Genomic DNA, 13057 nt, shown 5'->3' on the forward strand with positions numbered 1-13057 from the left:
GGATTTGTCCGGCTTTGGTCCTCCGAAATGCTATTATTTGACTTCATTAGCTGGAGAAGTGTTCATGGTTGCGTTGGTCGGCTAACATTTTCTAGTGTTGATTTGTCTGCCTGAGTTTATCAGCCTCGGAGGATTGCGCCCTCGTTTGACGATGTGATCCTACGGTTATATCTTTGGTCTCTACCTTCTTTGCGGTTTTGGTGAGCTTTTACCCGCAGTGGTGGGTGCACTACTATCTCTAGTAATCGCTGATGGCCACGCCTCTTTGCAAGCACATGGGTCTCTTCCTCTTGTGGTTCATTGAGTACCGTGGGAGGGGGGGGCATAGGATGTTGTAAGCCAGGCCTATGACCGGACATGAGGGTTCTAGGGCAGAGGAGGATTTGAGATTTCTCAAGTGACCGGCGTGAGGGGCGACTCCGAGGTTTGTGGAGCCGGGTGTTTCTCTTTTGCTCCATTCAAGGCCGATGAATTAAAGTGCGGTTTTAAGCATTACCGAATAGGAGGTCGTGCTTTGGCACTGGTTTCAAAAAGTATTTTAGAATCGAAATATAAGTGGTTTACTGACTTATCTCTTTTAACAGTGTACCATATGAGCATAGAGTGATTGCAGGTGTAAACCCTAATTTTCGTTGATGGGTTTAAAAAAATTGTTTTTTTTTTTAGGGTAAATAAATGAACTACAGTAAATGCACAGATTTGTCAAAAACGGACCGCCAGGTTGCCAAACCCCCTACCAATATGGCGGCGCACATTTCAGTTGTGCCTTGGCTAATTTACTACTGGTTGGGGAGTCGATGGTGTAGTCTCCTCTTTTAAGTACGATCATGTTTGTCAGCCCTTATTGTTATGTTATCATTTATACATACTGTATCTACATAACAGCTTTGCGTACGTCTTTCTCTTTGTGTTCTATTTATGCATTTAGAAATTGATATTAAGGACAACATAACAAGCTTTTCCATAAATAATTATCCATCTTTGCTCTCAAGAAACGAAACACATGTTTGGGAGTTTAAGGCAGCAAACACGGGTCAGATTGTCATTAGGAAGCGGTATGTTCATCTTTTTCCTGGCGATGAGTTAACAATCTTCGACGATTTTGCTGACTCAAAAACCGAACTAGGTAATTATTCATGTTGCTTTTTGGAGTTCTAGCTTGAAATGTTGGACTTGATATTGATGCTAAAACTAGTGTATTTCCTATTAAAAGAAGATAAAGCAAATGCGGCATATATTTCTGTTCCAAATGAAGGTGTTTTGATGCTCCTTTTAGCAAGGTATTCAAAGTGGAATTCCTCTGCAAGCAAAGTTATCTCTTCGGGCGACTCCATCACTCTAGAGCTGACTAATAACGCTAACCTATCCGTACCAGTGCTGGAAGATGCGAGTCACATATTTGTGCGTCCCTTTTTTTATTCTAACTATCTTTCAATTCTGGCTTCGTAGCACTACTGCACACCTTCCATTTCAGGGCTTTAACTTCACCTTGGAAGAGGCTGGTTTCTGCTCACCCAATGATTCTGACCGCGCGTCTTGTGAATTTCCTCAGGAACAGCGTTGTTATTCGGTGGCGGAAGATCGGTGTGATGGTTCCTGGGACTGCCCTTTAAACGGGCTCGATGAGATTAGTTGTTCATGCCCCTCTGTTACAGAATTCGCCTGCGCAGATTTTTCTGTCTCCGGATCCTGTTACAGCTTGGCTCAGCGATGCGATGGCGTTTACCACTGTACTGACAAATCCGATGAGGCAAGTGGTGTCATGGTTGCACTTACTTTGGAATATTCGTCAGATAATCGGATTTACTAGTCGATAACTCGTTTTTTTTCTGGCCTCTTTGGAACTAATGGGTCGGCCTTCCCTTCATTTTGTATTAATAGTTGATAATATGGTAATCAGTTAGCCAATGGAGTCTACATTGTCGGGTAATTAAAGAGGAGGCTTTCATTAACTACCAAATTTTCCAGTCTTTCTCCATCTTGTGATGTTATGTTCACTCTTAGTTCTCCTAACTGTCCATTTTTTCAAAGTTTCTACAGGCTATGCCATAAAGATTTGATGAGGTCGGATATAATTTGAATAAGTTAACCTTTTTAAACTAACTTTGTTATTGCCTAGCATTTGGGTTAACGCTTGCTATTCATAATAGCCCATTATTTAAAGGTATAATGAAATCCTCATTTACTTTAGGGGATGGAGTGTTTCTTTCTAGTTTTACATAAGTTGACCAACTCTACAAGCGTAGGTTCTATCGCGGTACTCATTTTATCGCATCTGTCAAAGGGTTAGTGGCATGTTTCGCGGGGCGCAGAATTACCTTTCATGCCTTAGATGCGATCCATAGGGGACGCATTTCTCCTTCGGAATTTCCAACTGATTTAGGCAAAATCACCCAGTAAATTTTGCTGCTCTAATGAGAGATTTTACAACTTGAATGCTCCAGTACCTGCTAAATTTTGCCTAGTAATTTGACTTGGTTTTATTAAGCTTAATCCTTCAATAACTAATTATTGTTTAAAAATTCTACTAGAAGAATTTAAATGTATTGCCAATGCCTTAGGATGTCATTATTGTCTATAGGTATGGATAAAGTTTTCTCTTATTCCTCTTGCTTATAGATGAATTGTTTGGAGAGCCAGTGTTCGTTAGAGGCGCTACGTTTTCTCTGCGTGCCACTCAATAGCAGTGCGAGGGTGGCGGGTGAGTGTGTCCCTCTGGAACGGATTTGTGATGACCACTTGGACTGTGCCAACGGGGTCGACGAGGCGCCTTACCTCTGTCGCAGCTCCGAGCCCGCCAAATCTTCCTCTGTCGTTGCCGCCATCGCACAGCTCTTCGCCGCTCAGGTGGCTCAGGAGGCAGTGAAGGAGGCGGCGGCGGCAGCACTGTCGCGGGTGGACTCGCGGCTGCGTACCCTCCTCACCTACGTACTATCCGCTCTTTTCGGCCCTCTTCTCATCGTCCTTACTGTTGGGCTCGTGTGCCGTTCTAGCGCCGCCTCCTCTGCTACCGGTCGACGGTCAGCTGAGGAGACTCGACGTGCAAGACAGCGTATGCCCTCCCAAAAGTACAGAGGGGCAAATAACTATCATCTACTTTTGACACGTCTCTCTTTTCCACAGAAGCGCGCTTCAACTCTCCCATTCAACGTCTCATCCGCGATGAAATTCGTCGTCGTCCCCCTCCTCCAACGTACGAGGAAGCGTTAAACAATAGTCTTTTTGAGGAACCAATTCTTGAGGGGGTGGTGCCACCACCTCCACCTGAGCCTCTCCCAGGTGCCCTCTCACAGGATCGCATCGCTGCTGTCCGCGAACTCTCCATGAAGCCCACCCCCACACGCGTCGACGTGGCCATTTCCTGTAATCTTCTCGGTGATGTCATCAACCCCCCTTCTACCCATAACCAGCATTACCGTCGTCGACGTCGTCGGCCTCTCCTAGCATCCCCCTCTTCACCTTCCACTCAACTGATGTCCACGATGTTGGCCACACCTACTGCGATAGAAGAGGGTGAAGTCGAAGGTGTACCGCAGTCATCCATGGAAGGTGGCTCCGGCCAGGGTCTTCTTGGACGCTGGTTCGTATCCACTTTGGGGAGTTGGAGACGTGCTGGCAGTGGTAATGGTGTCGATGATGGTGGTTCAAGAAGGGACTACGAACAACCTGAAATCTCCGAGGCAACCGTAGTTTCGTCCATGCATGAAGAGGAAGGGATAGAGGATGAGTACGCCTCTATCACGTCACGGCGCGAGTCCATCAACGGAGAAGACGAAGAGGAGGCAGATGAAGGTGTTGTCGGTAATTTCCATATGGCTAATTTGCATTCTTACTTATTATAATGAACATGAATTAGTCCCCTAGGTGCTTAATATTTTGCTGACTGGTCGTCGTATGTTTGGTTTTAGCACAGTTTTGTGGTATTCTTGATGCATTGTATGCAGAGGCAATGGGATGCAAATTGTCTGGTCTCCCTATATCGCTCTTGGTTGATCTCTATATTCATTAACCAGAGTGTAAATGGGGTTTTGATACTGTTTGCATTCATTGTAGTTATTCTCAAAATATGTTTCCATTTTCAGCTTAATCAGGGTCACATAGTGGAAGTGTAAATTGATCGTCTTTTTTAAATGTCAAAGAACTTCAATCAAACTAGGTAATAGGTATGCTGTTGATATAATAAGCTGCTTCCCATTTTGTCGATGTATGAGGATTTTAAACTTCCACATTAACATGATCTTCCTTTGGAAGCTGTCGCTAGCAAGCGCTTGGGTTATTGTGTTTGCGAAATCAGTGGGTCAGATCCCCATACTTGTATTTTCTGACTAACAAGTTAAATGCATATCCGGAATGCGCTTTGTGATTACGCACGACTGGATTATTTTTAAAGGTAAACACTGGATTTTGAATTTACTGGGAAGCGGAATACTTCTCTGTTTAATGAGTAACGCCGCTTGCTCGTATGCATGGCCATTTGGTTCACCTTCACACCATGCTCGTTTATTAAAAGGCATTTTTTAGGCATAAATAAGATTAATTTATTTGTCTTTCCTCGTGAATTCCTGCCAGATGCTAGGAAATGCATGCAGATGTCCCGTACGCATTGTCCATTGATGGTTAACAAAAGCTCGGCTTGTCTGTTGTTGACCTGATCCACTCTACTTCTTCCGCATCTAGGAGGTGCTCCTATGGAAGGTGAACTGTTGCTAGAGGCTACGACAACAGCTGTAGCAGGTGGAGAGCTGGAAAATATAGTTGTGGAGACGAGTCAAGATGGCGGCGATAACGATGGTGACCATTTTCCGGGTCCCCTAACGCCTCTCCTAATTGGAACTCATTCGAATGGCGCCTCCGTGGGAAGCCTATGATTGTCCCTCCCGGTCCTTCTTTCCTTCATTTTACTGTCTTTCATCTCTTTCTCGTCTACACTTATCATCATCATGGTTTTTTTGTAAAACTTATTTAGAAATGATAGAAACGTGATTTTTTCTCATTATGTTGCTCTTAAATTACTCCAGTTGGATGGTTGCTAGTCGCCTGTCGAGTTACATTCCCCTGTTTTAAAGTCATCGGTCAGATCAGCATCCGGAATCGCTATCATGGCTACCATCATTACTAAGGCGATTCACTCGATTCGCAGAACATTTCTTTACATCAGTGTTATTCATCCTTATTTCTCAGGAATTTTTACAATTACTGGAAATCGTAATATTTCAACGGTGAAGGAGTTGGATGTTTTTGAAGTGAGTTGGCCTTCACCGGGTCCCCAAGCCCTCGACAGTACTTGGTTATCAAATATCATCCTGGGGACAGAGTTGTTAACTTGTAGTATCTGCTGCTGCCATGTATCACTAATTATTTTTCTCCATGAGCCTCAGCTATGGATAATCAAGGTCCCCATACTGATATAAGTACGACTGATTAAAGACGTAGGAGGTATCCTGCATGGCGCAATTTTGTGTGAAAATTAGATCGTAGCTTGGAGTTTGTGTTTGTGTCATATCCCCCTCTAGTATCATGCTTTGTATTCGACTGGCAATTCTTTTTATTATCTGAAGGCTTCATAACTTGTAATTCTGTGTAAATTTTATGTGTTCAGGCGGCTGAATTCGTTCGTGTCTCTATTGAAAATGGATTGAAGTCTAACCAATATGTTTAGATCCATCGCACAAGCTAAAAGATGGATGTAAATAGGTTTTAAGTACACAGATATCAGAATTTTTTGTTGGAAGGACTACAGTAAACCATAGTTTGATGTATTTTTAACTGCATACCTAATTACGTATACTTTTCAGCTCGCTCGGACTGCATTCCAAATGACGAAAGTCGACTCACTAGTAGCCTACCCGGTTTATAGTGTACAAATTTATACCAGTCGCCAAATTCGTATGCAACTGAGGAGATACTTGACCGCAACGTCACTGATCCCTCTTGACAATTTAACCGAATTTGGACCTTCGTCCGGCTTGGAAACTGCACTCAGGAACAGAAAATTGTGCTGCCCATCATGCGTGTTCATGGACAGACGTAGGAACACTGACCCAAAAGCAGGTTTTTGCAAGGAAGAACGGGATTTAACACACACAGGCCCGTGAGGGAAGGGTCGTGCGTCTGTTCCTCCTTGCCACATTGTTCTCACTTCGGAACTGTGCAGTCATATCAACCCGGGCTCTATTCAGCTAGTGCAGAAGTGGAGGAGGCATGGTGAGTTCACTTTATCAACAGCTTTATGCAGGTATGATAGAGGAAGTCTGTGACTAAACTTCCAGACGGTTCATGGCTAGCATCGCTTCAGTTGATGGTAGCTTTCCTGCAGCACATGGGACTGGGGTAGCTGCCGAAGGTGGACGGCAATTTCAGTCCTTCTGTTTGGGGCCATCACCATCCTCCTGTTCGTAGATTGCGTACTTCTTCCGCCCTGTTAAGGTTTATCACACAGCAGTGAAAATCAGGATAGGCGTCCTCCAGGATCGGGTTTGTTTCTCACTGCCACCTATGTAGCATCCCTAGACTTCCTTGAAGACGAAAGAAGATACAATGCTCGGTTGGAATGTATGTATTCAGCATACAGAGGGTGCTAGGGCTACTGGCATGACAAAAGGGCCAGCCCGTTCGAAGTGTTATCGTGGCTAGATTAAAAGTGGCTCCCCACCAAAGACAGGAGTTAAACAGCCAACCTATTGCAACCATTTAAATTAGACATTTGTGTCAAATTTGTGTAATTATTTTTTAATAATTAATTTTGAGCCAAAATGTTTGATAAAACCAAAGGTACTGCATGTGATTGCTTCCCAGCAACCAATTTCTTGGCGCAGAAGTCACAAGAGTTTAATATAAGCTACCGGAAGGACCGGTAGGCTCTTGGCAAAGGTGATATAAACGAAACGTCCTAGCAGGGGTGTTTGCCTAAGCAAAATGAAACATTTCATTTTCTGTACTGTTAAAGTGCAAAAGGATGGACCACGTTTGGGACCCTTCATGACTACTTTAGTCAATGCATATTTTTACTCCTAATTTAATTTTTCCGGCTCGGTTTCTTTTTTGATTTTCATTACTGAGGTCTCAAGCAGGCCGCTACGCCTTCCGAGTTTAATGATTTAGATCTAGACGAGCATGACTTCCGACCGTGAGATTTGTAACCAACCGATGAGGTTGGACTTTATCTAAATGAATGTAATTCTTTCTTGTAGACAGTATTTAAAATCACACGAACATTTGCATTTTGCTCACTATTTGAGACTCTAAACGCTTGTTCAAGGGCTACTTTGACATAGGTAAACAAAATTTAGCCACAGACTGACCAAATAAGTTTTTACAATTTGAGTTCAGTGACAAAGTTGATATTTTGATAACTGTTGCTTTGGTTGGACTGAGTCTTAGCCATTGGGCGAATTTTCTGGTGGCATCACAACCATGATAGGAGACATGTCTGTTAAACCTGCATATTTGGAATATCTTGAAGACAATTGTACCTTAAAGCATTTATTAGTTTTAATACTGGTCTTTATTACTTCGTATGCATAAGCAGGAACTTTATTGTACAACTTAATAGAAATAGCACTTTAAGCTCTGCTCCGATTTTATGGATATAGTGCTAAGTCTAGGAAAGTTTAATTTTAACCTCCTAGTTGCATATAATGTACAGTACTTTATTACATAGATTTCAAGTTAACTTATTCGGAATGGGAAAATACGAATGTCAGCAGAGTATCCTGCTACCGCCAGTTGTCAAAAGTGGTATGCGTCGTCCTGATCATAAGGCTCTGCCATTTGACTAATAAATGTATCTTAAATTGGAAATAAGTTGTTAACCGATCAAACTACTTCCACTGTATCCAAGCGACATTTGATTGATGAGTAAGCAGTGCTTCACGAATCCCAGCATGGAATGTAAAAATGGAACTAATGACTTTACGTTATAAAACCGTTGGTTTGCTAACACCCTTTGGGACGTTAAAGTGGCCCAAAAATCACTGAATCCAACTCCCAAATCATTAAAGGCTGATTAATGCTATTTCTAAATAAATCAGTTTCATATTACACTACACTAGGTGTAGGGCGAGACTCATCGGTCTCCTCTACCCTGCTCCTAGTGTTCCTAGAATAGCCCGGTTGATTTACTTTTGACATCTTTATTAAGGAGGTAAGATCGTGGGGGAAGGTGCAATGTTTAGGGAGGGGAAGAGCCGCAATCACAACTAGGCACGGAAGGCGGCGACCCTCTCACCAGATTCGAATTCCCAGGTTGCCTCCTCACTGAAAGGCAAATTAAAACAACATAAGTATTACACTAAAGTTGTTTTTGCAGTAACTTTATAGATAGCAGCTAATTCCCGAAGGCGGCAAAAAATGCAAACATGTCTATTAGACCCCAAAAGAAATAATCATCACTTAAATTTTATGCAGACTGAAATGTGCCACAAGAGCATGACAATGTCACGACTCTGATTATATGAGCATTGCTAGGAAAACTTCGTTACCAATAGGCAGAAATAGGAGTACTGATTAATCTGACCCCTATTCCATTAGTCGGATCCTTGAAATTTCAAGCTTTTATTCTTTTAATTGATGTCACATAAATGCTGCTCAAACGATACCCAGAATTTCAATTCAATGCATCAGTAATCGCGATAATGACGTAAATATTAATGAACAAATTGGTGTAATATCGGCAGTCGGAATGTTAAGAAATCCTGCCAGTGAATTACAGATAAATGCATTTTTACTAATTTTCGAGTCCTAGTAATGCGATATTAGGTAACTGACTAAGCTCAACCAAGCACTTAGGACTATAATTTGTTCTTATTGACACAAAATTATTGTGTTGGAGTGTTTAAGGTGCTGTCAAACAGAAGTGACCAATAAACATGTGTCAAATCCCATCAAGACGCCAAATTAACTTCTTATTTACCATTGCAGGGATGTGATTTTGTAAGGCTGCATATTAAACTTTACGAACACTTTAGTCTCCACAGACTACAATTCAGATTGATGACGTAGATTTCCAGTCACATATGCATGTATATGACCGACCGGCTGGCCTCTGGGCGGTAGCAGTAACCCAAAGCCTTGCTGAATTTTGAATATACATTCTGCTCGAGTACTGCGTCTTCTTTCGTATTCATAGAAGTCTCAAAGCCTCACAGCTACACCATCAATAACTACTGTAATACGATAGTGGTTTATCCCTCGGTTCTAGTGGGGCGCCACTTTTGGACTTTGAATTAGCCCCCTTGTACCTCGCTGGGTGGGCTGGCCTTTTAGGCCATGCCAGTAGCCTGGACACCTTCTCTGTGCTGAATATATATTCTGCCCGAGTATTGTGTCTTCTTTTGTCTTCGGGGAGTCTCGGGACGCTGTGGTAAAAATGAGTGAAGTTGAAAGAATGAATTTGGTCGGTTAAACATGGCATCGAACTCGTACACGCTCTCCCCATTTACTTTACCGAATAAACATGACAAAACTAAATCAACCTAAGTGTTCTTTGAATATGAGGGTAGGGGAGGAGGGGGTCTGTGAGCCTCGTCCAACAGTGTCATCAACCATGTAGATTAAAAAAAACGTAACCACCTGGTATAAACGTCCATTTAAGCCCTTTAGTACTCTAACAATAATGCGATCTTGTTGTAGGAACTTTATGCAAGGTGCTAGCTTAAAGTGCTACCTTAGTTAATATTAGTGGATGTTTACCAAAACAGATAACACTGGTGGTACAGTCACTAAAGCTAACCACTTGGCTTCTCAATAACAGGCCTCAGACATTATCTTAATTTTTTTCCTAAATATTGTATTAATTGCCCACCATACCTTCTTTTAGGGTGAGCTTTTTTGGGTGTCTTCTTTATTAAATTTTGCCCGTCCCAAGGACACATTTGTAGTTTACTGGATGCGATTTGCTCGCGTAGCCCTCCTGGTACTTTCAGCAGTTTCATTTATATTCCGGCACGCGTATTTCAAGACAAATGTGCACACATTTTTTTAATCTATCATCACAGTCTGCGAGCTTACACTTTTAAATAAATGGGTCTTTTGCCCTTGAGACTAACGGTGTGGCTCTATAGTTAACTCGAGAATCATGGTTCTAAGCTATCGTGATTTTGAGTAGCCTTCCCAAGTACTATCCTCAAACTTGCCTAGATTTGTTTAGAAATGGATCCTCGTGTTGACACCTTTCTACTGTTTTATTTTAAGCACCCAACCACTGTGTGAATAATTCGGTTCGTTTCTATGCCTTTATAGTGATGTACTAAAATGCCTGGTCAAGCCACTAAGCCTCTTTTGATTGACATTCTTATATCCTCATAGCTTTCCTGCTTTGTTGACACTATGCTATGTTGTGGTTGAAAAGGCTCACGCTCGTAATTTTTAGGGTTTGCTTATCCAACAGACGAGGTGCCTTTATTTTAGCCTACACCCCATGTCAGTGGTACATCCCGAATTTTCTCTGCTTTAAATGCTCGGCTTTATATACGCATCTGCGGTTCCATTTTGAAAGATCCTTGTAAAGTTGCGGTGCTTTGTATGGTAGCATTATCCTGTGACTACCTTTTCAGGTTAATAACTTGTTCTGTGCTCTGCTTAGCAGTTACTAAGCTTTTAAGATTGTGTAATGTTGGAGAACTAGCATTTTCAAGAAATTGTACTTGGCTGGCAACGTCTTGTTTTGTACAAGTGCCAGCATAACCGTCGTGCTCTTAAGTAATGTAAATGAAATCCAGTCGATTACAGGATGTATCCTTAACATGAATTATCCTTCACATTTTTATAGGTCATCGTAGCTACATAAGCTCCAAGTCCTCCTTTTTCCAATCGCAGATGTCAGAATCAACCACAACTGGTGCGGGAGGTTTTGGGAGGGAGGACGGAAACGTGGAATTCATTAATCTAGACGAGGACACGGACACTGGTGACTCAGAATTCGAGCCTCCTGAAGGCAGTGGAGTCCAGGATGATGATAGCATTGCAGCGGAGGAGGATGTTGCTGATGAAGAGGAGGTTAATGGTTTGATGAGGGTAGGAGCTTACTTTCTGTCTCATCCTTCCTTTAGCTCAAAATTTTGTCTTCTTTTTCACCGTCGAATCAGTAACACGCCACCTCCACACATGATTTCTTCTTGATGAGCCCCTTGATCCCAACACTTAAAATGATTGCCCCTACGATACATGGTTTCTTCATATTTTTATGGAAAATTGGTAGCAGGTGCTTTGTCGTACCTATTTATATTGCAATGTTTGCAGACTCATCAGTATTTTAAATCTCTTGTATTATCTATTCACGCCCTGGAATCTGCTTTTGTTTTATGTATTCTAATTGCGTTTATGCATATACTGTCCAATTCAGAGGTGATCTGACATTCATGTAGTTTTTTGCTCCTTAGTTTTGTAAGAACGTATGTATATGCACTAGTACGTTTATTTCTCTAGGAGAGCGAGATGTCACTGAGCGAACTTCTGGCCTCCTATGGTCTTCCCGCTTCTGCCATTCCCGTTGAGACCGTCTCATCAACAATGAATACGTCGACTTCGGGCGAGCGAGCTATCACGCGTAAACGCCGCTACAATGGCAGCGCAACACAGGCACCTATCGAGGCATCGGTGACGGTCCAGAGCAGCAGCAACGGTACTGTTCATCCGGTAAGACTTGCTCGCCTCGCGATCGTTAACGATGAGGCCTTTGGTAAAGAGATACCGCAACCAATGAACATGCATGGTTGGTGGGCAGCATGGGTGCTTTTGAAGTGTCTGACGTGAATAATAGTGTTAAGTTTCGCGCTAGATTTGATGGATTCATTATGGATAGACGACACCTAAGAAATATCAGAATATCCGCGACTGTAGATGGCGTAAATGAGATGAATCGGTGCCGCTGTGATGTTGGGGAGATTTACCGGTATTTGTTATATTTTCTACCTAAGCATTCCCGACGCTCATACTGGAATTTGTCAATGTCGTCGCTGCCAAAGGCTGAGAACAGGAATGTTCGTTTTAGATGCTTTTAGCCAACTGGTGACCCCTTAGAATGACTTTCTGGCACAAAAATTACCACCAGAATTTTTTAAACTGCTAGTTAGTAGTGTTGATAATGGTTCTACACTGTAATCAAATGAATACGGGGTTCTATGATAAACATTAAATTACTTCTGCGATTTTAAAAGGCGTAATCAGAGCCAAAAAATACGATGTGGAGACTGCGAATTGGCTGAATTCGCTATTGGTAAATTGGACAACAATGACAATTAAAACCCGTGTAACCAACTAGGGGTTTCTATCTAAATAATTGTTTTCGTCTTTATCGCACCTGTGGTCTTAAATATTTTTTTTAAACATTAGTGGTGCTGAGATTTTGCTTGAACCATAAGGCTCACTAACTGTATGAGTATCTACAACATCTTTATTACTGCAGAATCATTTTGGCAGAGATAGCAACGCCAAGAACTCCTTCGAAATCCCTGTTTTCTGCTCCATTTGGCACTGCATTACAACGAACTTGAAATATTGGTACTCGCTAATAACTCCCTAAAACGGATTCTTGATAGTAGATTGAAGTAGCTCGTCTATACTAGCACATTATTAGGATTCCTATTCTCCCGTCTTTCTTTTTCGTTCTTTTAAATGCTGCTGATAGAGGAGTGAGTTCTTAGGTAACTGTTTTTTCTCCCTTCACCACAGCCTGCTCAGATTAAGTCCACCGGTATGAGGGCAATCGAAATTGATCTCACGTCGAGTAATGGTGAGGCAGAGGAGGAGCTAGTGGATGACGTAGTAATGGACGATGAAGCTGATGACGACGCAGACGTAGATGAAGACGAAGACGATGATGATGATGAGGAGGAAGTCGGTTCTGATTGCAAGAATCATACCGTCTCACTTTGGTGTCAGGCACTTGCGGGTACTTTTTTTTTCATCCCCCCGTATACATATTTTCATCCAAAGTGCACACTTCTTTTCACTTTCTTTTGACATACAGCCGGTGACTCTCCACCAGCCTATAACTCTGAGGAAGACGAAGATTACCTGCCCAACGTTGAAGGAGAGGGTGATTGGCGTGGTGTAAGTG

At 42.3% G+C, this 13057-nt stretch overlaps 1 protein-coding gene across 1 annotated transcript in view; it reads left to right on the plus strand. All coding sequences in view use genetic code 11, as the record gives it.

The window, feature by feature from the left end:
• Positions 1-347: 347 nt before the first annotated feature.
• The window catches only part of EGR_08942 (Mesoderm induction early response protein), a gene marked incomplete at both ends in the record, with an annotated part of 17145 nt that continues 4435 nt past the window's right edge, over positions 348-13057 (plus strand). Inside the window, 12 exons of the mRNA XM_024498191.1 lie at positions 348-397; positions 993-1126; positions 1277-1401; positions 1475-1765; positions 2620-3052; positions 3124-3797; positions 4102-4297; positions 4678-4791; positions 10769-11013; positions 11425-11634; positions 12670-12889; positions 12968-13050. Coding sequence (XP_024347390.1) covers positions 348-397; positions 993-1126; positions 1277-1401; positions 1475-1765; positions 2620-3052; positions 3124-3797; positions 4102-4297; positions 4678-4791; positions 10769-11013; positions 11425-11634; positions 12670-12889; positions 12968-13050 — 2775 coding nt within the window. The remainder of the gene's footprint in view (positions 398-992; positions 1127-1276; positions 1402-1474; positions 1766-2619; positions 3053-3123; positions 3798-4101; positions 4298-4677; positions 4792-10768; positions 11014-11424; positions 11635-12669; positions 12890-12967; positions 13051-13057) is intronic.

Source organism: Echinococcus granulosus (assembly GCF_000524195.1).
Source record: "Echinococcus granulosus chromosome Unknown EG_S00125, whole genome shotgun sequence".
NCBI lineage: Eukaryota > Metazoa > Platyhelminthes > Cestoda > Cyclophyllidea > Taeniidae > Echinococcus > Echinococcus granulosus.